The sequence below is a fragment of the Cetorhinus maximus genome, chromosome 1, assembly GCF_964194155.1.
Source record: "Cetorhinus maximus chromosome 1, sCetMax3.hap1.1, whole genome shotgun sequence".
NCBI lineage: Eukaryota > Metazoa > Chordata > Chondrichthyes > Lamniformes > Cetorhinidae > Cetorhinus > Cetorhinus maximus.
In genome coordinates this window covers 74265821-74293301 of record NC_135879.1, presented here as the reverse complement: position 1 = coordinate 74293301, position 27481 = coordinate 74265821, and the positions used below count along the sequence as shown (strand labels likewise).

The following is a 27481-nucleotide window of genomic DNA, read 5'->3' as shown; positions in this document are numbered from 1 at the left end:
TCAATTTCTTGGTCATCCTTTGCTGAATTATAAAATCCTCCCCTTCTGAATCCAGAGCTACCAAGGCCAATTATAACATCTTGCCTCCCCTGCTAGCCCCCTCACCTTCGCCACCACACCTTGATTGAGATCAATTAAGTACAGACAAGATTTGAACGTAGAGCATTCTCCTGTGTGGCTCAGCCACTCTAGATAAAATCTGTAGGCCAATTGGAGAGCTTAGAATTTATTTTCATGACATTTCTGTAAATAAAAACTTGGTTAGAGGTAATTTGGTCTTGCACATTTCTTGAATATATTTTGAAAATCAAAGCGCTTAATCAGTTGTATCTGCCTCTTTCTGTGTCCCCACAGTTGTGCAAACTCATCCTCATAGAATCATTCCTTTGCAGGAATTGACTTGAGATTTGCCTATGATATAAATGGAATACTTTTCGAGGAGAATTCTCATCACAAGCCAGCAGTAGAAAGTCGTCCTTGTGGCATTTGAGTCATGTGGCCAGTGTCATTAAGTTATCTCCATAATACTAACTCTGATATATTTCTTAAAGTAAGAGTTTAAGAGCATTAAATCTTTTGAAAGATGTATATTCACTTCTAAGTGTTAGTATGCTTCAGAAATATGCTAGCACCCTTACTGGAATCAAATAGTTTGCACTCAGAATACAGGTATCCCAAAGGGATTGCATTATCGTATTGTGAAAATTCTGTACTAGTTGCCTTGATTTCAATTTGTCTCGGATGGGATGCCCAATTTCGATAAACCTGCAATAATTAAGTGTGTCCAGAAAGCACTGAACCAACATGAAATGCAGTTAAAACACGGGGATAAATTTAAGTTAATGCAAAGGAAAATTGTATGGGGTGTATTCTGATTCATTACCACCATAATAAATTATGTGCCTGGCAGGAAAAATAAAAAATCTACCCCAGACACATTGCCTCATTTCTCAGGGAATGTTTGTTAAAATGTGATGTTCTGAGGGATGCTCAGTTCTGTTGCCCAGCTTTGTTCAGTAAATCCAGTTCAATCGTCATTGTGCTGCTGGTAAATGTGGTTCACCGAAAAGTCTGTAGAACCATATCTTATCTAAAATTATTTTCATTGTTTTTACTTGGGAATTTGATGCATTTCAAGTGCACTGTATTTCATGTTTTAATGACTAGGCTCTTGTGAACCAAGTGGTAGCAACTGTTTACAACCGATTCAGCAAGACTTTACCAGATGGAATGGTGGTATGTGGGGTTTACACACGGGACTATCGGCAAGATGCTTTAAACTGTCAGGTATTTGGTTTTCTATTTATAAATAAGCTAGAATTCTGAGTGAAGTTATTTTATAATTTACTTATGACTCTGAAGTTGTATTCCAAGTCTTTAGCTTAAGATTCATCTACGCTTATATCCTGGTTCTTTAGCAGTTGTCAGGAGACATGAATGTTTTTTTATCTCACTTGCGCCACCTAATTTTCCCTGGATAAAAATCATCAGAAGTTCCTCCCCCTCTAAATGTGCCAGAATTGTATCATAATACCTTTTAAGAGGCATATCCAGTGCTTTTCTAATGAGCACCCATTTAAAGTGGGCATCCAAAGAATTAAGTACTTTTGAGGTAATGGAAAATATGTGTGTTTTTCAGCATGCCTTTTTTATTTGCTGTGTTTATTTTTCTTTCCCCACAGCACTTGTTCTCATGGAATTTTGCATCAATTAGTTAAATTATTTCCAGTGTCACCATTCCTGACATTAATCAGCTTCTCAATTATAAGTCTCTGTATCTGATATGTTCGGAAGCAGAGTTGAATCCATGGAGGGATATCAGGCAGTTACTCTGTACAAGAGATGCTCTGATGCCAACCTAAAGAGACCTGTGCAACCACACCTTTAAAGAGAGTTTAAAAAGCTTCCTTCGACAGAGCATCAGTGCTGATGGAGGTCACTCTTTCCAAAAGAAGCTGGGGCAGTGAATTCTGTGTCAAGATGCGTGAATGCCAATTGTATTGCTTAAATCACAGTATATTATGCTTTTGGTAGCATTGCTTGCAAGAAAGCATTCCAGAGCCAGCATTGGCCTGGCAAACAGGTGTCATATGGTCTTTCACAGAGATCTGGAAATTACTTTTAGGGTTAATGCCTCTTGTAAAATAAGGACAAGTCAGAGTTATCATTGATTTCTAACCTTTAGTACCCTTTAGTATTCAAATGTTGACAAAATGGCTTTGTGCTGGCAAAGTGGTAGATAAATTTTGGTGCATTGCAGAGTTTTAAAAATGAATTTTACATAGCTAGGGCTTCAGAGATACAATAGGAAAAGTGAAAAAAAGCTTAAGAATTGGAAACTGACTATTACAGTCACAGTCAAATTGTTAACTTACAGCTACGCATTTAATCTCCAAGGAGGAATTGTTAATATTGCCCCCACAATAGATTGATTTTGTTTCATACTAGTGTATTTCCAAACTGAAGAAATGTAGCTGTGCACCTGAGGGTTCTTTAGTTGAATATATCACCTGGATCTTTTGAGGGCAGAGAAGAAGTGTGAAACGATGCTCACTATTCGGGCAAGGTGTGATCAGGACTGGGGGAAGAATGGGAGGAAGCAGAGGCTGGTTGGAGCACTGATGGATATGCCTGGGGTTAAGTGAAGGAGAAACTGGTTTAAATAAATCCAAGAATGGAGATTAGGCAGGCACAGGAAATCTGGATTATTTTTGTTCCCTAACCAAAGTATTGGGTAATGGTAGAACTGCTGGCTAAAATCAGTTAATTTGGCACAAAGCAAGGAACAGACCTAGAAATTTACATCATCCATATTGCTCAGCTGCTCACCAAGTAAATTCCTAAAGCAATTGGGGAGGCATTAGTTCGTATACTAACCTTCTGAGATTAAAAGATATAGTAGAAACCAAACAGAATGGGTTATAGCATCCTGATCCAATCCAAGTTCATAAAGGAAGCAGGAGAGCACGTTTTGCAACTTTGAAACAGCATTATTTGCATGAGTAGTTTGTTAGCAAAACTCCTTTGAAGCAAAATAACTTGCCATTTACAAAACTCTCAGTGCAGGAAAGAGTAGCTAAGCAACTTTTATGGCAAATTCAACTTCCATGATTTAAAAACTCTAGAAATAGGTCTGTAATGAAAGAAGACACTTTGCTCATTTGCAATTTTGCTGTCTATGAGTGGTAACCTGGCAGAGTGGATTGCCTGTCCGTTGTAGAACTTGCCTGATTTTCGTACCACTGATGTTCAAAATTACCTTTTTTATATCTGAGACTGACGAGAGATATTTTTTTAAATTGCATCAAATCCAAATGTGTCTCATCCCAATGTTTGTTTGTTTCAGATTCTCATCACAATCCCGCAGTGTTTAGAAAACCTCATCCTTAATGCTCAACGACAAGCCTGGGTGAAAAAGCTTAAATACGTAATTTTTGATGAGGTAAGATGGAACGTGAAATGTAGCGATGTGAAGAGTGAAATGACATTAATTTAGGAACAAAAATATTCAAATCACAGGTACTTTTGCAATACATCCCTGCATGTGACCCTCTTGACTTATCAATGAGAGTAATGTGAGAAGGGAGAAATAATGCAGAAAGCACATGAACTCCATGAAAGAATTCCTACTCCAAAAATATGCTTAAAAGCTGAACATTCATAATTCTCTTAAATCATTGAATATTACTTTGCTGAGAGCACATTGAATTTTATGCACTGAGCCAATTTGCTAGGAATATTATGAGTACTTCCCTTGGTCTTTGAGTTAAGAGGTTTCAGCTAAGGTGATAATGAGCCTGGAAATATGGCTTTGTTGCAGTATCTTTGACAAACGAACCATGGGAGGGTCAGGTACAGGTTACGATCATTTATTCGAGCAATTGCAAGGAAAGAACCACCTCAAAGCAGCTTGAGGTAGCACTCCACCAAATTACAAGTATACAGCTTATTTATACATCACCGATCACGTACAAGAACATTGCTCAGATGCTAATCTTGTCAGCATATAGATTTACATTAAACAGATATCTCTGGTTCCAGGTACATATATCCCCCTTCACCCAGGCAGAGCCATCTCCCCCTATCTAAGCGGGGACCATCTGTCCTTTCCTTATCTATTGAAGAGCACACTTAATCTATCTTGTTTTCATCCTCCGTCTCCAGTCTGGCTCCCAAGGCCTTTCTGGTGGTTGCAGGCCCTAAGGGTTCATCTAGTAACCCTTAACTGTTAATGTACTTGATGGCAGTGGCTGCCTGGAGATTCTAAGTAATTCCCTTTCAATAAATTCTTACTGTATTCCCCCTAACAGTTTGCTACTTATCCCTAGGCTATGTTCTCACTGCTGATTGCATCCAACAAATGTTTTTGGAAGTGTCCGTCAATATGTCAGTTGATGGCAGGATCAAATTTAGCTTTAATAATTCTTGCCAAGCAATCAGTCAGTTATTTGGCTTGCGAATGAAAGATGATTGCTTGGATGAACAAGCAAAGAAACATCATTATTATTGGAACTCTAATCTCGGATTATTTGCCATATTGAGGTGAGGAAGCAAGCAACATCCTGTTCAAGGGGACAACCTTGGAAAAGGCAATCACATGATAATATTGCTGGAGTATTTTTAACTGAAATAAATTCTGCCAGAAAGGTTTTATTTTATACAGATAGCTAGAGTACCATTTATTAGTTTTACATTCTGCAGAGTGAAAGTGGAATGGTTAAGTGAATCCATGGTCATTTCATGTAACTGCAACTTTGAATCAGGTAATGATTCATTTTGAAACAAAGTTGCTGTTGCCTAAACTGACCTCACAAAGCACAAATTCATCACGGGTCTATGTCGCCCTAATCAAAAAAGCTGGATTTGGAAAACCAATTTTACGTTTTCTGCTGTTGGTCACTTTCTATATTGAATGTGATGCTAATGGATCATTTATATGTTCTGATAATGAAATAAGGAAACTGCATTTGATGCTACACAAATGAAATACCATAATGATGCTGGAGGAATGGGCAGGATAAAGAAAATAGGAAACAGACTAATAAAGATAATCTGAGAAAAATATCATCTTCTGAACTGGAATGAAACAATTCTGATTGGAAATAACAGAAGCTTGTGAGAACTTTAAAAATATATAATGAACTGTGAACTGCCTAAAGAGGTCATTGTTTCCTATTTCTCAAACTGCACATTATGAAGGGCAAGTATTTTTTTAAAAGCTGACTTGAGATATTTGGCTTTCTAAATGTGAGCGCCCATCCAAGGCTAATTACTAAAACGTTTGCTTGTAACTACCCCAGGATCATTCATATTTGACCTTCTTTGAAACCCATCCCTATCCGATGTCTTGTAATGAAATAAACTTGCTAACCTCTTTTTTTTTGTAGTTTAATAATCTTAATGTGAATTAGTTACTGTACTATGTGTTTATAGGTCCACTGTCTCGGTGGAGAGATTGGAGCAGAAGTCTGGGAGCATCTTCTAGTGATGATTCGTTGTCCATTCTTGGCCCTATCAGCAACAATCAGCAAACCAGAAACTCTTGCCCAGTAACTTTTAAAAATAATTTTTGCATTTATTACTGTTTTACGCATAACTAAATTTTGTTTCTTACTGTAAAACTACAGCTGACTAATCATGCAATCTCAAATGTTTAAAAAGTAAGCTATCTGTGGACTTGCTGGTACATGTTAATCCACGCCTATTGGTTTGTTCAGTTGAATTCTTCTCCAAGTTGTATTACATCCTGTGAACCAAAAAGTAGTGAAATTCTCGTGCTTTTAAGATGTGTGTTTCTGCAGTTTATTTGAAAAGGGATGTTGAAATAAATCACAGGGACTGTGTGTTTCTATAGAAATTGAGGAATCGTGATCTTGCGCTCATTTTCAGACTACTTCAGAAGCTGGGATCAGTTTTAGCAAAATAGAGAAGGCTAAGGGGAGATTTACAAAATTAAGGCGTTTTGATTGAATAATTAGGGGTAAATGCACTGGATGGAGAGTCAGAACCAGAGAGTGCATTTAAAGATAATTGGCAAACGAACCAGGGAGGAGGCGATGAGAATTTCTTCTGCAAGGCGAATAATTATGATCTGGAATGCATTACTTGTAAGGGTGGTGGAAGTCGTTTCAACAGTAACTTTCAAAATTGAATTGGATAAATAGGAATATGATAAATACTTGAGGGGAAAGAGCAGTGGAGTGGGACTAATTGGAAAGTTTTTTTCCAAGAGTCAGAACAGGACTTTTGGGCTAAATAGCTTCCTTTTGTATAATTCTTTAATTTAGTGGAATGTAATTCTTGTTCTATTCCAAGATCTGATCTCTGCCTGCAAATTAGAGGAACAAGTTGTTTGTTTTGCCCGTGTTGTTTGCTCAGTCTCACTGATGAGCATGCTGACAGCATTTTTGACTAGTTTGAATATAATTTTTTAAAAAGGGAAAGGATAGGTCTGTTTTATATATTTTTAAATAAGTGCACAACTTTTAAATATAGCACAACTATATCAGAGGCCAGCTGTGAAGCTAAATCCTAATAACTCTTTGCTATCACGTTTCGATTACCTGCACTACCATGCTGGCTTGATCATTGCCAATATGTTGAAGGGTTAGAATACAGTCTGTGTAGATGTTTATCTCCATCAGCTGCCTTTCCAATCATATTAATTACCTGTATTAATTACGTGTAGGGGTGTTTTTAAATTTGGTGGTGTTATCTTAGATTAGGATCCCCTTTAAAGAACAGCTGATCAAATTAAATCTGACAGCATTGCTGCATATTTCAACATGTAACACTAACTGAATTTGATTGTTGGAAATGGAGCTAATCATTTGAGGTATCTGGATGCCGTGCCACCCACATCAATTTTCTGACTGTGCTTGAGTTATTTGCTCAATAGGAAGACTTTTTTTTTCCCCCACCCACACCTCCTGACAGGCCTTAATTCCTTCTCTCCCTGGTTTTTCAATTTGCTCCCCTCATCTCGTGTGTTGATACTTGCTGCTCATTTATGTTCAGGTAATTGGCTGAACCCTGTTGAGAGGTGGCTTAACTAGATTGATAGTAGACTCGCTTCAGAACTTAGCTGATCAAATTAAATTTGGGTAGCCCTTTTAACAGCACTTTCTGTATTATTGTCCTTTATTGGAAGCCCAGGAACAGCGTGATTCCCACATTAGTGGGAGGAAGAACTCTGGTAGCACTATAACTGGCATACAGTGAATAGGTTAGTGGTAGAAACACGAGGTAGGGGAAGATAAATGGAATAGACAGATGAGGAAACTTATAATGTCATTAATATTTTCTATTACTCTTGCAAACTAATTACCTACCCTGTTACCAATGTTGTCTTCTGTCCATTTCGGGTATAAACACCACTTGTATTGCAGCAAGTAGCATTGAACCATTCGACTGAGAGGGTGTAGCAATGTTCTCACTTAAGTTAATTAGTATTTGACCATGTCTTTTTTAATAGATGGCTTCAGTCAGTAAAGAATTACTGGCAACGAACAGAGAAGACACTGGAGGACCCTGTAAAAGTTACTGGGGGGAAAAAGAAGCAGCAAATGAAAATGCAAAGAGACCAAAAATCCTACAAAGTCAGGCTGGGTATGGATGGCTGTTCCTTTATGCTCTTTTATCCCACAACTGTGTCTGAAAGCACTTGTTTAAACACCCTTGAACCTTCTATTTTGTGATACACTGTTTTGACAAAATCTTTTTCTATTTGTTCATGGGGGCATCGCTGGCTAGACCAGCATTTTTTGCCCAACCCCAATTGGCTAATTACCCTGAAAGGGACACGTTTTCCTGTTCTTGAGCCTGCATCTTCAAGACACTGCAAAGAGGGACATTGGGCCGGGAAGATTGTACCTGTAAGACAATCCACCCAATCTTCATCTCACTGGCCAGGTGGTCCAGTATGTCACGCAAAAGAACAGGGCTGTTGGCTCCAGTATCCTGTGGTTGATCACTGTGTAATTTCTCTCAATTTTCTCAGTCTTGCGTCTTTCGTGGATAAAGGAAAGGAGTTTGAATGTCATTAATTCACATGAAAGTTAGTTTTTTGAATATTTATAATTTAAGTTTATTCAGAATTTCACAGCTTGTTAGCTGCCTGAACATAATTGAAATCAAGTTATCTGCCAAGCACGTTGAGAGATATGTTATGAGATGTTAGCTGTAGATTAAATTGCAGGCAGCAGTACCATTTTAAGAGTCTTAGATGGGGGTAGAAACTACTAAAGTGAAGGTTGATTATCTGAATCGTATTACATGTTCACTTAGACCAGTCTTACCTGTGGTGTTCTTTATCATCTGTATGCTGGCTTTATCATGTCAAAAAATCTAAAATGAGAGTGGATAAAGCTTCTTAAACATTTTTTTTGGGGTGTAGGGGGGTGGTGTGATGGGACGACACGACAGTGTTGATGTTTCACACAGACAACATGCTCCTGATTGAATATCATTACCCAGATTCATGTTAAATAAAACAACCTGACAATACTATAAAACTAACACAAACTAGGGATTCTGAATTTGCTCTCATAGTTGATGGGAATCATTGGAGCTATTTTTTTCTTTCAATTACCCTTCCTATTTGAAGATGGCTATTTTTATGGGGCATTAATTTTAAGGATGTTGGATGCTCTCAGTACCAAATAGAATTCTGCATGCATGCCTGGACAGTAAATGTAATTATTTTTTGTGAACATTTGTGACATTGCAGCAGACCCTCATCAGGCCTAATAGTGCAGAGACCAGGGATGAAACCTTTCCCTCTTGGTCTGCAGGATTTAGCACCCCATAATGGGCAATTTGAAAACGACATTAGGACTTCATGATTGTTATTACATGATAATATAGCAAAATTTGGGTACCGTTTTATGTTAAATAACTGCATTTAGCCAAATTGACACACGGGTGAGATCATTCTTCAGTTGGTCTATTTGATACTGGTCCTGATTTGGAACTGGAAAATTGGACTTGCAAGTGGGGTTTAGATTTCCGAATTAATTGAATCACTGTGATACTTGGGTTTCTGTTTGAGAGTCAACATAATGGTTGCTGAGTTCGCTTTAACATTTATTGTGAACGTTTTTGTTTAGTGGTCTATGGAGAACGATACAATGACCTGGAAAAGTACGTGTGCAGTTCAAATGAATCGGGGCTTGACTTTGTTTCCTATCATCCCTGTGCTGCTTTAACTGTGGACCATGTAAGTATTTCAATCACTTAAGTGGGAACTCTAACTTGCATGTAGCAGCTTTCATGTTTTCAGGATACAGATGAATTATGACATACAGGAAAAAAGTCCTCTGGTCTATCCAGCCAGTCCCGCACAATGGTGATATTGGGTATCAGTATAGATGCTCTTTTTTTCAACTCCTTCCCTCCCGCCCTCAACCCAAGTACCTCTTTCCTATTACAAATGTCAAACTAATACGCCTATATTTACCCGAGTCATATGGAGTTTGGTGAGCTGAGGGAACCTTAAATATCTTTTCTGCAAATCTAATATTGACATTTAGCTGCAAGTGGGTTGGGGGTGCAGGATCCAGTTGTAGCCCATGTAGGTACCAATGACATAGGCAGGATGAGGAAGGCAGTCCTGCATAGTCAGTATGAGCAACTAGGTGCCAATTTAAGAAGCAGGACCTCAGGTGGTAATTTCTGGATTATTACCTGAACCACATGCAAATTGGCATAGGGCAAATAAGATTAGAGAAATGTATGCGTGGCTCAAAGCCTGGTGTAGGAGGTGGGGTCCGATTTGTGAGGCACTAGGGAAAGTGGGTGCTGTACTGTCGGTGCAGTCTACAGCTGAATTGTGCTGCGGCTGGTTGTTCTCAAGCCGCATAACTGGGGAAGTAAAAAGGGTTTTAAACTAAATAGTGGGGGCAAGGGATCAAATTTGGGAAGATGTGGTAAAGCAAAGCTTAAAGGCAAGCGAGAAAGGTACTAATATGGGACATGATAAACAGACTGTGACCGGAAGGGACAGAGTATAAATCTAAGAGTAAATCAGATAAGGCTAGATGCTACAAAAATAATAAAAGTACAAAACAAAAGGCTCTGTATTTAAACGCATGTAGCATTCAAAATAAAACAGCTGAACTGATAGAGCAAATAGAAATAAATAAGTATGACCTGAGTATTAAGTATTACAGAGACACAGCTAGAGGATGACAAAGATTGGGACCTGAATATTGAGGGCACGTGACACTTAGAAAGGACTGAAGTTAGGAAAAGGTGGAGGGTTGGCTCTGTTAATTAATGGCGGTATTAGCACTTTAGAGAGGGATTACCTACATTCAGGAAACCAGGACGCAGAAGCGGTTTGGGTTGACGTGATAAAGGCAAGAAGTCACTTGTGGGAGTGGCGTACAGGCCCCCTAATTGTAACTGCATAGTGAGACAGAGTATAAACGAGGAGAATAATGGGAGCTTGTCAGAAAGGTACAGCGATAATCCTAGGGGATTTTAATCTACATATAGATTGGAAAAATCAGATGGGCCAAGGTAGCATAGATGAGGAGTTCATAGAATATTTTCAGGATAGTTTCTTAGAACAGCATGTTCAGCAGCCAACCAGAAAGCAGGCTATACCAGACCTGGTATTGTGCAATGAGATAGGATTAACCGATAACCTCATAGTGAAGGCACCCTTAGTGCCTTAGGTAGCAGTGATCATAATATGATTGAATTTCACATGCATTTTGAGGGAGAAACAAGTGCATTCAAGACTAGCATTTTAAACTTAAGGACAATTATGAGAGCATGAAAGCAAAGCTAGTTAAAGTGAACTGGCAAATTAGTTGAAGGGATGGGTCAATGAGATGCAGCGGCAGACAGTTGAAGGGATATATCAGCATACACAGAATAGATACATTCCAGTGGGAAAGAAAAATTCCAAGGGGAGGATCCATCATCCGTAGTTAACTAAAAATTAGCTAAAGACCATATCAAGCTTAAAGAAAAAGCATATAATTGTGCAAAGACGAGTGGCAGGTTAGAAGATTGGACAGAATATAAAGAACAGTAACAAATGACAAGGAAATTAACAAGGAGGGAACAGTTGGAGTAGGAGAGAAAGCTAGCTAGAAAAACATATAGTAAACGTTTCTATAGATATTTAATTGAGATAAGAGTTAACAAAGTGAGCGTTGGTCCTAAAGAAAGTGTGCCTGGGGAATTAATAATGGAAAGTAAGGAGATGGCAGATGAACTGAATAGGTGTTTTGCATTGGTCTTCGCTATAGAGGATACAAGTAACATCCCAGAAATAGCTGTAAATCAGGAAATGGAAGGGAGGGAGGAACTCGGGGAAAATTACAATCATCAGGGAAGTGGTATTGAACAAATTATTTGAGCTGCAGGCTGATAAATCCCCGGGTCCTGATGGACTTCACCCCAAGGTCTTTAAAGAAGTGGGTCATGAAATAGTTGATGCGTTGGTTTTAATTTTCCAAAACTCCCTAGATTCGGGGAACATTCTATTAGATTGGAAAATAGCAAATGTAACTCCTTTATTCAAAAAGGGAGGGAGACAGAAATCAGGAAACTATAGGCCAGTTAGCCTAACATTGTTAATAGGGAAAATGTTGGAAGCTATTATTAAAGATGTTATAGCAGGGAACTTAGAAAAATTCAAGGCAATCAGACAGAGTCAGCATGGTTTTGTGAAAGGGAAATCATGTTTAACCAATTTATTGGGGTTCTTTGAAGGAGTTGCATGTGCTGTGGATAAAGGGGAACTGGTGGATGTACTTAGATTTCCAGAAGGCATTTGATAAGGTGCCACATCAAATGTTATTGTGAAAAATAAAAGCTCATGGTGTAGGGGGTAGCATATTGGCATGGATAGCAGATTGACCAGCTAACAGACAATAGACAGTAAGCATAAATGGGTCATTTTCTGGTTGACAGGATATAATACTTGGTGTGCCACAGGGATTAGTGCTGGGGCCTCAACTTTTTACAATTTATATAAATGACTTTGATGAAGGGATGGAAGGTATGGTTGTTAAATTTGATGATGACTCAAAGATACGTAGGAAAGTAAGCTGTGAAGAGGACATAAGGAGACTGCAAAGGGATAGTTAAGTGAGTGGGCAAAGATCTGGCAAATGGAGTATAATGTGTGCAAATGTGAAATTGTTCATTTTGGCAGGAAGAATAGAAAATAAACATGTAAATGGTGAGAGATCGCAGAGATCTGGGTGTCCTAGTCCATGAATCATTAAAGGCTAGCAGGTGCAGCATGTAATTAGTAAAGCTAATAGAATGTTATTGTTTATTGTGAGGGGAATTGATTACAAAAGTAGGGTAGTTATGCTTCAGTTGTACAGGGCACTGGTGAGACCACATCTGGAGTAGTATATGCAGTGTTGGTCTCCTTATTTACGGAAAGATGTAAATGCGTTGGAAGCAGTTCAGAGAAAGTTTGCCAGACTAACACCAGGAATGGGTGGGTTGTCGTAAGATGAAAGGTTGGACAACTTAGGCTTGTACCCACTGGAGTTTAAGAGGAGTAAGAGGTAACTTGATTGAAACATTTAAGATCTGAGGGTTCTTGACAGGGTGGATATAGAGGGGATGTTTCCTTTTGTGGGAGAATCAAAAGTAGGGGTCACTGTTTAAAAATAAAGGGTCGCTCATTTAAGACAGATGAGAATTTTTTTTATCTGAAGGCTGAGAGACTTTGGAACATTTTTCCTCAAAAGGAGGTGTAAGCAGAGTCTTTGAATATTTTTAAGGCAGAGCTAGATAGATTCTTGATTAACCAGGGATGAAAGGTTACCGGGGGTAGGCAGGAATATGGGGTTGAGGTTATAATCAAATCAACCTTGCTCTTATTGAATTGCAGAGTAGGCTCGAAGGGCCTAGTGGCCTACTACTAATTCGTATGTTCAAATGTTTGTATGTATCTTTTTCAAAGATGTGGAGTACAATAGTCTCCCTCCAGTCTAGGGGAACTATCCCAAAGTGCAATGAGCTATTAAAAATACAGGCTCATGGCTCTCACAGCTCCAACCTCAATTCCATGACAGTGGAAAATTGTTCAGCTATCTTCTGTCTTCAGAAAATAGGAGAAACCTGAAATCAAGCAAATTATGGCCCCATCACCCTCCTCTTAATCATCAGCAATGAAGTGAAAGGTGTCTTCGGTGTTATCAAGGAGCATTTATTCACTGATAATCTGCTCAAGCTGGTGTTTGAGACTCTAGTGATCGTTACAACCTTGGTTCAAGCATGGACAAGAGCTTATTCCACAAGTGAGGTGAGAGTGACTGCCGTTGACATCAAGGTGGCATTTGAGCAAGTGTGGCATCAAGGAGTCCTAGCAAAATTGAGGACAGTGTGAATCAAGGAAAACTCTTCACTGACTGGCTAATAGAAAGATGGTTGTCTTTGGTGGCCAGCCATCCTAGCTCCTGTTCTGAACTGAGTTGGGGTGGGAATTTCTAGTTTAACGGATAAGAAAATTGGGTCGATGTAAATGCCCTTTTTGCATTATTGGCAAAGTCAATTACCACACTGTTAATAATGTTGGAGATTGAGGGTATTATAAATGATATTCAGCAATCTAGTGTAACCGTAAAATCACCTGAATGGATCATCTGGTTAATGAAACTCTGAAGAAGAGTCATAAGGACTCGAAACATTAACTGTTTTTCTCCCTCCACAGATGCTGTTAGACCTGCTGAGTTTTTCCAGCATTTTCTGTTTTCATTTCAGATTTCCAGTATCCGCAGTATGTTTGCTTTTATCTTCGGTTAATGAAACTGTTTGGTTCATCAGATCAGACTTAAGAAATTTTATTTTTTCCTTTCCTATATAAGTCTGTTATGTGGTCCTTTTCTAAATTTGTTCAGTATGATGAACTGTTGAAAAATTCACATTAATGTATCTCTGAAGTTAAATTGGGACGCTGCACTGAAATTTGCCTCTTAAGGAAAAGCTTGTATATTGTTTCTACCTAGTTCTTGCACTAAACCTATTGAAATGTAAAGGTAATTTATATAGAATGAACAAGGTAGCAAGTGCAACAGAAGTAGAGTTTGAATGTGTATTAAGGTTTCTTGGCTTGGTGAAATAATTTGTTTAGTTATTGAGGTGTGGCCATTGAATGGGATGAAAATAACTAAATAACTAAACAAACTCAACTTTGGTTCTTTTTGCCAAGTTGAAGAACCAATCTTGTCCTTTTAGATTCAAAAATAGTTTCCGATGTTACTTAACCAATAAGCATAATAAATGTTGTATTTGGTTATTAGATTGAGACGTATGGTTTTCCTTCAGACCTCAGTCTGTCTCCTCCAGAGTGCCTCCGATTATTTGATACAATGGCTGAAACATGGACGTCATGGTCTCGGACACAGGTACTTTGGCCGAAGTTCTTTACATAGTGTGATGGCCCATGTACTTTTGGGGAAAAAACTTATATTCTATGCTGGGGGTGATGGCCTTTTTAAGAACTAGATTTCTCTGGAAGATGATATCTTGTAAAAACCACCTTGTTCCAGAAACTAATCATGTGACCAAGCTAACTGGGAGATAAACAATAGTAAAGCAAAGCATGAACAAGAATTTTATTGCAGGGAACATCTCTTCAAAGCAGTTTAGAGCAAGCTGACTGCAGGGAACATCTCTTTCAGCACAATTCAACTGAAATTCTTGTGCTGGCTAAAAAGGTTTAAAACCCTTAATAATTGAAGGACTCTATAAACAGTGAGTTGGACTTCTGGGATAGCTAACTGAGAAGAGAGAGAGAGAGTTCCTATAGGCAAGACTCCAGATTTAAAGTACATTAGAACCAGGAGAGTTCTGACCCGAGGTGACTTTGCTGAAGACTCTGGCGAGGCCTGTGTTGAACTATGAGTCTATTATCGTTCCATGGTTGGAATGGATTTGAAGGGAAAACCTTGGCGGAAATTAGAAGTTTCAAGAAATCTCAACCCTTATACAAAACTTTGGAACAGTACTCAGACCAAGTGAATAATCTTCCAATTTCTGATAAGTATCTGTCTGGAGTTTTTTTGGGTGTAAGTCAAATGGGTATGGTAGGAAATTTGAATTAAGTTTTGTTTATCTTATAAGTAGCTGTTAACTGTACTTTGAATATCTTTAATGTAACTGACTATTTAAGATAGTGTAGTTATTAGTTTTAATGCTCTTTGATTTTTGTGCAGTAAAATTCTTTAGTTTCAACAGTGAATCGTGTGGCTTAATTCTTTTAGTAAATACCCAGGTTTTTGGATTTCAAAAAATAAATTAAGTTACTGGTCTCTACTGAGGTCATAATATTGGAATATAAATATGCTTCCACTTAAACTTCACACTTGTATCTGATTCCTTTGTCTTTTCTGAAAGGAGCTTGATCCGGAAGAATACAAGTGCTTCAAGGATAAAATTGTTATTAAAAAGAATGATGTAAGGAAATATGAGGCTGAACTAAAAAAAGAATTGGAGAGATGGATCACTTCAGGACAGAAAGATCAGGTATTAAATCATTAACACAATTGTGTTTAATTAGTAAAGCAGAATAAAATAAAAGTTAAGAAATTTCATGTATGATAGTCATATTGATTAAATGTTCAGGGTGTACTTGTACCATATTTTAATTCAGTCTAATAGAATATAAAATGCCTATGGAAATTTGCTTTTACATATTGGAATGATAACTAATAGCATTGATAGAGGCCTTCCAAATTGAATTGATTCACCTCTTGACTTCTCAAAACCTTTCCACCATCTGCAAGGCAGAAATCAGGAGCATGATGGAGTACTATCCAGTTGCCTGCATGAGTGCAGCTCCAACAACATTTGAAGCTCCACTCCATCCAGGAAAAAGCCTGCTTCATTGGCACCCTCTCCAGCACCATCGCACCACGGCTGCAGTGTGTACCATTATGAGATGCACTGCAGCAACTCACCAAGGCCATTTTGACCGCATCTCCCAAACCTGCAACCACTTAAATGGATTTGGTGCCTGTGGTGGAATCTCTTGCTTTTAAGTATTAGGATCAAGGCAAGTGTGGATTGGAGCAGTAACTGTACCTCACTTACAGCAGGTGCGTGAGAACTCCACCACCTGCAAGTTCTCATCCAGTGTTCTCACCTACATCCTTTAAAAACCTGGAATGGAAACCACCTGGTCTTGCAGATTTGTGATTCTTTAGTGCCATTATTTTCTTCATTGCTGGAGGCCTGATTAGAGTACTAACTACTGTTAAAGGAGCCGTGTTCCAAACCCCTTGACAAATGCATGCCCCGCACTGAATTCTTTAGGGTCTCTCTGCCAACATAAGATCATTAAAATCTCAGCTCCAACCCCCTGCCCATAACCACCTACACATCAGATTTGCAGTTTATTTCTCGACGTTGTACAGCTGTTATTTGTACTTTTTATTAAACAGCTGTACAACTGTTGTTTTAATAATCCCAATTGATGTTCAATTAACTAAAGGGTGCTTTTTCAAATTATTTAAAAATTTTATTTTTTAAGTACTATTTGAGATGTATTCTTTGTGTGTGTATACAGTATGTATCTCATTTTAATAATTTGTCAACGATACCTTAAGGCTATGGAAGTGTTAGAGAAGCTGAAACCAACAAGTGCTGTGAATTCTACAGCGACCATGGTGAAGCAATTTCCCATGTTGGTTGAAGCATTACAGAAAGAAAACCAACTGCCAGCTTTGTTTTTCTCGTAAGTTTTATCTTTTGTTTAATACTTGCTATTGAATAAGGATTTTATCCACTCTATGCTGTTATAAACTTGAATGTGTGGAGATTCATTAGGGGATAGAATGCACCGAATGCTACACAAGCTTTGCCACCGTGAAGTCGCACTGAAACTTCCACTTAGACTCATGAATATAAGATCCAGTGCGATCAGCAATGAAATCAATTTGTGACGAGAACAGGACACCCTGCAACATCATTAAGAGGAGTAGGGCTGCTAGGAAATGAGGAAATTCTTCAATTACCTCATTATTGCAGCACAGCAGAACACACCTCTGTGGCTTCAATTGACTGCTGATCACAGATCTTGCAGATCAATTGACTGAATTTAAATTGATTGCAGCAGGTGAAACATACCTTGGTCAAGCTTCAGTTGATTGCTTGGTACTGCAAGTCAGCTTATTTACACGGGGTTCATGCGACTACTGGTGCCAGGGTATCAAGAATCTGAGTAGAATGTAATCAACACCCTCAAATGAGCAGAAACTTGCCATTTAGCCCTCAGTGTGGCCAGTTTTGTAAGTAGGCATTGCATTGGAGCAATTGTCTTTTGAATCAGCATAAAAGATTGTGTATATTCCAGTGTGAAGTCATTATGGGCAGAACTCAGCTGTTGCCTGGGTGGAAATCATGCAGAAACCCCAGGCTGTTCTTAATATTTTCTACATTGATTAAAGGAATTTTTAAAAAGTGAGTTAAATATGTTGATTGTGACTGGAGATGTATGAAATTACCTCTTATAATTCATAAATATAAAAATGAAACATAGCATCTGTTTTACTTTTTTAATGCTGTTATTGTCCTTCCACTGATTATAGTCAAGCCCTTCTAATGTATGTAACTCCATCAATTATACATGAACATCACCCATTGTGTACAATAAACTCATTCATACCTGTAGCTATCCATTTATATGTAGACATTATTGATTATGTATAACCCAGTCACATCTGCACATGGACACTATCCATTTATGTGAATAATAACAGAACATTATGGAAATACTCAGCAGGTCTGGTAGCATCCGTAGAGAGAGAAACAGAATTAACGTTTCAAGTCAAATAAGACTTCTTCAGAACCCCCTATTATATCCATTTATATAATCTGCACACACCCAAATTTGGACATTGCCCAAGTGCCCAATACAGTTATACGTGGGCATAAGCACTAATGATTGTGTGTGTTCATTCACATTTATATGTGAATATTGTTCATTGTATGTAATCCACTTGCACCTATGCATGAACACTGTCTAATGTGTGCATTATAATTGCATTCATGTTTGGATGCTGTCATTTATGTATAATACACTTAAACCTGTACATGAATGTAATAGGCACATTTTCTGCAACCAATATAAAGTAGAACTACCAGGCATGGATAACTATTCTAAATTAAGTAGGTATATCAGCTGATCATCAGGCCTTTAGCGATTGAATTCTTAACCCTGCAAAAGGATTCACGGCACACCAAAAAATAGTTTACCAATTGACAATCGTTCATTAATAAACTTTCATATATATAGTACTTCTAACTTGAGATAATGCCTAAGTGCATTAAAGTAGCTTGAGTAGCATGTAAAGGAATTTGGATGGCAAAAGAATGTTTGGAGAAAGGATATTTTTTGAAGGCAAGTAGAACATTGAGAAGAGAATATGGCTTCAGAAGCAAGATTTCAGGCAGCAGGGGTATAAAGGCTAAAAGATTAGCTGTTTAGAAAAAAGATAAAGACATAAAGAACCTGCAGTAATCTTAACTTGGAGCAAAAGCAAAAGCGATTGCACTCAGCTGCAAAGCTACAATTAGGATATGACACACTAGTTCAGATGACGGACATAATTGAAAGTATGTACAATGATGCAGCCCAGGTGAACAGATGAGTCATTGTCCACGAGACAAGCATTTGTCATCTATGACGAGGCTGTGGTGGAGGGAACTTTGTAAGCCAACGTACATTTTACAGATTTATGCATAACAGAGGGATCGCTAAATTTTCTTTCCCATGGAATTTAAGTGAATTGGTCAGAATGAAGAAAATGTTGCTGCGTGCTTGTATTGTAAGACAATTATTGCATTTTTTCTTGTTTAAGGCCACACCAATGAAATACCTACATCTTGTTTCATTTAATATAGTCCCCTTTCCTTTCAATTGTAGATTTAGTGTTTCTGTAGTAGAACGTTTAGCCAAAGAGACTTTCCAGCATGTCACTAACAAGGAACAGCTGAAAAGAGGATCGGATGATGCAAAAAAAAGAATTGAATTTGAAAACAAGCTTCGAAAATTATCAAAGCGTGCTGGGAAAAAGCAACCTTCGTAAGTGTCATTATTCACTTCGTGTTGGTATTTTCCAGTTTAACCTGATAAATTTTGTCTCATTCATTTGGGGAGGCATCTCAACACATTTGAGAGTGGGAGATACCACACAACCCCTGGTTCCAGGAGAAAGAGAAAGGGTTGATTGGATTTGGGCTGGTAACAGTCTTTGGCACTGAAAGCACATGATGCCAGGTGCCTTTAGAACAGTCTAATTGGCTAGGTCCCTTATTTCCATATGCAAACCTATCTTCTTCAACATGACCAGTAGTGCATTTATAGTGTGCAATAAGGATTGTACCCACCCCTCTCACCAGATTGGATACTTGTGATTTTTTGTATGTGGAAAAACTGGGGCAGGGCCATCCAATTTCTAGACCAGTCGAACCCAAGTTACATTGAGAAATATGTAAAGATATGATGACTATAGTATCCCTTTTACTGAACAAACTTAACCTATTTAATCTGTGAAATATTTTTCACTTGACCATTGTCCCTAATTCTCTCATCCCTTTCTCTGCTAATGTGAGGGAATCATTTTTCCATGAGCATGATCTGCTGTTTAGTTTGGTCCCAAGCTCTTGACTTAGACCATAATTGTTGGAAGCTGCTTACACTGGGCAAACGACACTAACCATTTGCCATTCCCACTGAAGTTACTTACAAAGGCATTCCTTTATAACACAGCAAGCACCCCAACTAATTTGAGCGAATCAGAGCTTTCCAAATCACATTAAAATATGATTAAATACTGTTACCTATTCACCTGGATCAACATGCTGTGGCCTTCTAATGTCACCAGAATTTCATTGTCATTCTGGATGTAACCTGAAGAAGGGCATATTACCAATGATTGGCAGTCAGTTTCCTTGCTGGTCAGCACAGTGAGCAGAGGCCTCAAAGGAACTACAACAGAGCATTCTGTCAACCATCTTCAGCATAACAGCCAACAGCTGAAGAGTTATATGTTGAAAATATTTTGGTTTGAGAAAGCAAGGATGCTAGACCTGATTTAAGGTACAAGAAGTCAAACTAGACACTGAAAGTTTTTATTTGACGCACTTCTACTGCCCATTGCAGAAAATCGCATCATATCCATCATAATTGTTGAATCCTGTGCCTCATTCAAGTTGTGCTGATTATCTGATTACAAAAAATATCATAGATGAGTTCCTTTATTTTGTCTTCTGACTTTTATATAGTTCCACAGTATATAATGGGAACAGTAGAACCAATGGTTTTGTTACTAGTTTAGTAATCCAGAGGCCTGGACAAATAATTTGGAGAGCTAGCTGGGGAATTTAGATTCAGTTTATTAAATAAATCTGGAATTTAAAAAAGCTAGAAGCAGTAATTTTTTCATTGATGGATTCTCATTAAAACCTATTTGGTTCATGAATGTCCCTTTAGGGAAGAAAATCTGTTATATCTACAGTTTATATACAAATCTGTGACTCCAGATCTACAGCAATGTAGTTTGTTTGTCAGCTGGCAGTTAAGAACCACTCAATCAATGCAGTAATTTGGCATTATTAGTATGATTCAGGACGGTGGATCACCACCACCACCACCTTGAGGGCAGTTAGGATGGACAGTAAATGCTGCCTTGCTAACGATACCCACATTCTAAGAATAAAAAGAAAAACTACACAATTAGTTTCCAGCAAGGGTACTGAAAAGTTATCATGAGCAAAACCTTGACTAATTTGCCCTTCCCTAGCTACCTGCAATAAGCTAATCAAAGTGCATTCACCATTGTGCATGCTCAGATCAGAAGACAGCTACAGAAACAGGTTATTAGGCTCATCTATTTGTTTTATAAATGATTCTGAGATTTTTTTGCCTCCATTATTCTGTTGAAAGTCACATCATGTCCATGGTTTTCCAAAATACTTCTCAGCCATTGACTTATATTTCAACTATGGTACTGTGTTTCAAAAAATGGTTACTTCTGGTTGCAGTGACCCAAAGGAGTCCCATGTGTCTGACAACATGGTAATGAAAGAAACTGAGCAAGAAATGCTACATCAGAAACTTCAGGAAATGAGAAAGATTCCAGCGGACTGCACCTACGCAGTGGAAACTGCTGCAGACCGTAAGGTACAGAGCAAGTTTTTCTTTGTGCTATCAGTAGATATTCAATTTGGCCTAACTGTTCACAGGCTGTTGTATTTACTGAATATTAGTTATAGTTTGGTCACTTTTGATTTGTTTCCTCATTATTCTTTTGTTGGTGGCTTCAAAGAAAGATTTGTAGCATTTTATTAGACGTCTTAGAAATGTCCCAAAGCAAAATGAAATCCCTGTTATATAGGCAAACAAGATAGCCACCTTGCATACAAGAAGATTCAACAAAGCATAGCGAGGTAAATACTGAATTATAGGATAACTGTTTTTGTGGTTATGCACTGAAAGGAGAAATTGGATGGAAAAGAAATATGTGTTATGTGCTTGACAACGGAGCCTTGTTTCTTGGCAGTACAAAACTTGAAAATGGCTGAAAAGCGAGATGTTGCCAAAGCTTTAGGTCTTGCACTTATCAAGACAAATGCAAGAGTGTCAAATTTCAAACAATCACAGTAGTTTTTCCTACAAGAGAAAAGGGATCTTATTGGTTGGCAAGCCGATACTGATTGACTGAGTCATTGCCAGTTGTACTCAACAGCACGTGCTTGCAAAACCCAAAGCACAAGATCTGATTTTGTGATTGGGAAGCACTTGCTGAACAATCCTGAACATGTTAATAGGTACACTAACAACCAATTTAAGATAATCAGTCAAGCTTGTAACAGGGCTAATTTAATTTACGTTTACTAGATTTACATGCATTCGTGTGCAGGGGCCCATTCCCTGCAAACAAAGGAGTATGTTCAAGCCTTGTACCTTTCTCAAATTACCTGGGAGCTTGGGCAGCCTATTGCTTTCTCCATATCAATACCTTAACCATCAGTGTCGACTTGCCAACCGATCAATGCCTTTTTCTCCTGTGGTATAAACTGTTGTGATCATTTGAAATTTAGCATTCTTGCATTTGTCCTGATGAGTGCAAGAGGAAAAGCTTCAGCAACATGTCTTTCTTTTCAGCAATGTCCTGTTTACAATAGTGTAAATATAGAAAGCAAATGTACTCAGTCGGACTACTTACTTAGTATTTTAGAGCCCAAAGAGAAACTATAGATTTTTGGATAAGTCTGAAAACATCATTTCTAGTTCAAAACGATCGAAAAATTTGGTTTTTATTGTAAAATAATGAAATGCAAGAAACAAACCCTGAATGCCATGGAGTTTTTGCTAAAATTTGGTTAAACAAAGCAACACCAGGCTTGAATAATTTTTTTTTAATTGAATTAAAAACTGATGTCGTACAATAAAGAATTTGCATTCCTAAATGGTGCCTAACCAATTCTTTAAATTTCACCAGATTCTGGATACAATCTTTCAGCGATTGCAGGTAGTGAAAACTGCAAATCAGCTGCGCTTATATTTGGAAAGAGGCATTGGATTTCATCATGCTTCACTGAACAGCAAAGGAAGACAGGCTGTGGAGATGCTGTTCAGACTTGGATTTGCCAGGGTAAATGTTAATGTTTATAGATTGAGTAATCTAGTGAAGGGGTAGTTCACAATTTGAATAAAATATCCAAAGAGCTAATTGTAAATTATAATGCTGTTCAGTGTTCTTTTGCATTTAGCTTTGTACTTCATTATTTGTTAACATACTGGGCCTGAACTTCCTGGGAGTGGCAATCATCATCGGATTGCCACTCTGTGCCCAATTTTTGCCTGATTTTTTTTTTCCCCCAGCCTGTCTCACCCAATCTTCCAACTCAGGTCGGGTGAGACCCAGGCAGTGCAGCAAGTCCCTGGGGCCCAAAGTTGACATGAAGGAGGCCACACCCCTTTTAAACGGTACTAGCTGCTGTAAACCAGGTAAGTTTAAAAGCCCATTGAAATTTAAAGGTCCTTGACAGGCCAGGGAGTAGGTAAGTGGATAGGATTTGCGGGGAGGGGGATGTTGGGGGTGGTGTGTTGTCAGTCCTCCGGTTGGGAATCGGGTTTTCTGCATGGGGGGTTACCCCTCGCGGGCGGGGGGTGGGGTGGGGGGAGATGTGGGAGGAGTCCAGTGGGGGTCATTCTGGGTCTGTACAATAGTTACCCAGGAGTTAGAAGTGGTTTTAACCCATCTAACTTTTTCTGGGTAATTATTAGTGTAACCCAGTCAGAACCATCCAAAGTTTGTGATTTGAATCACATTTTCGGCTGGTTCCCAGTGCACATCAGTTGCCCAGGGGAAGTTTGCCCTTCTGGGCAATTGCTGTGCAAACCTCACCTGGGAACTTCTGAAAGGGAATCCCCAGCACATTTTTAGGGTACCCACCCCCAATACTATGTTGTGGAGCTCGGAAGTTACAACCGATTATTTCCACAATCGTTTTGTAGTGCTATCAATTTGTGGGGTAGGACAGCTTGTGATAGAAAAACTGTGTATGTAAGTAGTGATCACCATTAATAATTCTTATGGATATGTGGTTAATGGGAAAAAAAGGCAACATCTTAGGCTGCGGTTGTATTTTCCTCTCTTAGCTTTATTTGACATTTAGCTTTAATTGGTATGGGTTGAGGGAATGGTGACAAGGATTAGGGTTAGTCTTGCACTATCATTCAGCAAACTGATACATGTGGTTTTACTTGGTGCATTTACCACCAATGATCCATCTGGATATGAAGACACGCGGGTACATGGGAGCTCGGCCTCCACCATTTCATTGCCACTAACCCGTTTGGAGCGGACAGAGACTCTCCATTATAAAGCTGCATGGAATTCCCATCATAAGGATGAGACCTGGCACATATGGATTTTAGCCTAATTTGCAACCCTTGTGGTGCAGGTGGGACAGATTTATGGTAAAAGTACACTGGGAAGGCCTACAGTGATCAGCAAAACTTTTTAGAAACAGAGATGGAAACTGTGTGCTCCCTCAGTATTGTTATTTGCTGCTAATGGAGGATGAAAATGCATGATGTTTTGGAGGTGTGCTGAAATAGTTGATGTGTTCTAGTCCACGACTATCAACTGTCTTCAATTGGGATCAGAGTCAGCAGATCATGCAAGGAATTTTAACATTGATTGGTATTTCAGCTGTATTCCTATCAGCAGGGACACTATGTATGTTTTCTGTTTAAGTTAAAAAAAATCAATTGTCAGTCATAGATAATTGAAATTGTTATTAAAATTGGTGCTTTCTCTTTGGATTTTCTGAACCAACCAGGTAACAATTTGAATTTTCTTTAGGTTACCAATACTGAGCTGATTAGCAGAACTTAATTCTCACAGATCAAGCCACCTTTTTTCTGTAACATGAAACTCAAAAAATCTTTCTGGCTTTTATTAAAGTTTGGTATTGGAGAGAGAAAAATAATGAATTACAAAACCTTGTTTTCTGTTTTTACCTTTGTGTTGGCTAGGTAATCTGTGATGAAAATCATAGAAGTGTGAATTATTTTTGAAAAACATTTGTAACGAGTATATTCTTTGTCATTTTACAAACTAGGCTCTGCTATGAAAGCCAAATTATATAAATTATTAAAAATAAAAAAAGGCAAATCAACTTAAATAGTGGGAGTGCCTGATCGTGGAATTGACCGATTTTAGTACAAATCATTTTACCCTGAAAATTCAGCAGTTGTACGAAGCTTGCAAATACATATTCCAATTGAACTTTGCTCTTGATCTTACAATTAATTTTAAAATGTTGTCTTTCTGTAGGTTGTGACTGCTACTGGAACTCTTGCTTTGGGAATTAACATGCCATGCAAAACTGTTGTCTTTCTTGATGATTCAGTATTTCTGGATGCCTTACAATATAGACAGGTACCCACTTCCCTCTCTTTATTGGGGTCCATTTTTTAAATAATGTAGTGGAGTTTGTCATCATTTGTAAATAAAACATGTTCATGTTTTTGGGCTTTTTCTTCTAAACTATCTTCTCGTTGCCTAATTAAAATAAATTGCTCGTGCCAACAAAATCAGATTATTCGAAACTCAGCATTTTTAGTGTTTTAAAAGAAGGCCAATTCAGTCTTTTGATCATGCTCTGCTATTGAATCGATCATGGCTGTGCATTAACTATATTTAACTACTTGCCCCACATCCCTTAATACACTTGCCTGACAAAAATCCATTGATCTCAGTCAAAAAAGGGGAAACATCAGTAAATGCAGACCTGCATACCACTTGTTATTATCCTGGACTAGGCCACCAAATTTTGGTGTGATCTAGTTAGGGACCGATAACTTTTTGTTTAAAGTAGACAAAGTTGGAATCCAAGGTACTCACTAAGAGAATAAAGCTACAAGATTCCATAGTTTTAAGAAAATCAAAATAAACTTTACTGTACAAAGTTAAAAAAGTAAAACAATTTATAATATCTATCTTATACTGTAACATTCAGAATTAACATGAGGTACATGCAAATTAACAGGCAAACTGTGGTTGAACACACTGCACTGCATAATAAATGGCGGGTGCAACCAAGACACATCCCACGGATTTCTCAGCAATCCACCCAGACATCAGTGTCCACTGTGAAATACATAATCTCCTTAAAACTCTGGCTCGGCTCGCTCACACTCTCAGGAATTCAAGTCTTCACTTTCAAAGATTTGGCCTCCGAATTCCCTCAAAAAGGTGCTCTACTGCCTCAGCGACTGCTCACCTCCTGTTGGTTTGATCTCTTCTGAGACTATGTTCCACTAGCTTCCTGAGACTGCACTCCAGCACCAACTCATGGGCACAACTCCAGCTCTTTATCCCTGCTGAGCAGAACACCACTGCTCCAAAGAGGTACCTTTTCCCGCAGCACGGAGTCACTGACCTTCCGCTATCTTTTCAGCTCTCCAAGGCTTCTCCGAGCCCTCACTACTTGGTCTGCCAACAGCAGCACTTCGGCTGCCCGGAGCCTCTTTAGCCTCCCAAGATACCCAGCCCTGTGGCTCGCCTCCGATGCTGGTCTGTCTCCCTGGGTCCTCCCTCTCTGGGGCTTCTCCCTGGGTGTTCTCCCTCTGGATTCCCTCTCTTGGTCCCAGGACTCCCCCAGTTATGGTGCCAAACCTGGGCCTTGTGTTCCTTGTTTTTCACACCATGCGGACATAGTCCTGATGTCCTGGGTGGCCAAGCCCTTTAACTTAAAAAAAAATCCAGGCTGGAGCATGCACAGTTCGTCACCCTGTTGTGTTCTGAGCATGCCCAGAACTCTTGGGCCTGCTGGGAAATGAAGTCCTTGACCTCCACCCAAACCAGGCAAGTTCCTATTTCTTAACACATTAAAGAGACTAAATCAGAAACTTGCTGTGTTTAATCTGTTGAAGCAATCTATGTAATATAGTTTTTCTGCAAATGATTGTTGCTGTGATGCTTGTATAAGGACAAAAATCTAAATTTATAACAGCTAATCTTGCCTATATTCTCTTTTCAGATGTCTGGGAGAGCTGGAAGACGAGGCTTCGATTTGATTGGTAATGTGGTCTTTTACAGTGTTCCAATGCCCAAAGTACAGAGACTTCTCAAAGCAAGTGTTCCCCTACTTAGTGGCCAGTTTCCCCTCTCAGTCTCTCTTGTGCTTCGTCTTATGCTGCTGGTTGCTAAAGCTGAGGACACGATGGATGCAAAAGCCAAGGTACTTAATTATCGGGGAAGCTTTGTCACTGCAATATTATTTGGAAATATAAAATTGTCTTTTAACTTTGCAGCAGTATTTTTTGTTTATTCATATCATTAGGAATATGCATTATTGTTTTAAATTAGAATCAAAATGCAATTTTTATGTTTGCGAATGCCACCAAATGAGGGGGTTAGGGTGGAATAATCAATACAGAGGAAAACTGCAACAAAAATCAGGAGGATATTAGGTAAACTTGCAGAATGCATAAATAATTGGCAAATGATTTGCAATGAAGATAAATGCGCGGTCGTACATTTAGGTAGGAAGAATAGGGCGGTCACCTATTCCTTGGAAGATGCAAGTCTAGGTGGGATTGAGGAACAAAGGAATCTGACTACAAATGCATCAATCACTATAACTTGTACCACAGGTTAGCAAGGCCTTAAAGGAAACCAAGCCTTTAAAATTATGAGTAGTTTGGATAGAGTGGATGCAGAGGGAATGTTTCCCCTTGTGGTGAAGAACATGACTTGTTACAGAATTATTAAAAGGTAAATAAAGGCAAGATAAAAAGGGTAAAATAGCTAAAATTTGTCATGTTGCTGCTCCTGCTGCTGTTACATTTAAAGTGACAAAATCTACTGAGGTGTTCTATTGAATTTCATTAGCAGGAAAATGTCTGCATTGTGCAGTCACACAAGATCACTTCCTTGATTATCCCCTTTCCCATAATTTTGGCTTTCGAGTACTAATTTAA

At 38.5% G+C, this 27481-nt stretch overlaps 1 protein-coding gene across 1 annotated transcript in view; it reads left to right on the top strand.

Moving 5' to 3' along the window:
- LOC144680908 (putative ATP-dependent RNA helicase DDX60) overlaps positions 1 to 27481 on the top strand; it is a 90556-nt gene that overhangs the window by 42639 nt on the left and 20436 nt on the right. Inside the window, exons 17-29 of the mRNA XM_078542453.1 lie at positions 1168 to 1287; positions 3347 to 3442; positions 5434 to 5549; positions 7475 to 7608; positions 9108 to 9217; positions 14280 to 14384; positions 15376 to 15504; positions 16587 to 16714; positions 18905 to 19063; positions 21025 to 21163; positions 22485 to 22637; positions 24831 to 24935; positions 26539 to 26739. Of these exons, the coding sequence (XP_078398579.1) occupies positions 1168 to 1287; positions 3347 to 3442; positions 5434 to 5549; positions 7475 to 7608; positions 9108 to 9217; positions 14280 to 14384; positions 15376 to 15504; positions 16587 to 16714; positions 18905 to 19063; positions 21025 to 21163; positions 22485 to 22637; positions 24831 to 24935; positions 26539 to 26739 (1695 nt within the window). The remainder of the gene's footprint in view (positions 1 to 1167; positions 1288 to 3346; positions 3443 to 5433; positions 5550 to 7474; positions 7609 to 9107; positions 9218 to 14279; positions 14385 to 15375; positions 15505 to 16586; positions 16715 to 18904; positions 19064 to 21024; positions 21164 to 22484; positions 22638 to 24830; positions 24936 to 26538; positions 26740 to 27481) is intronic.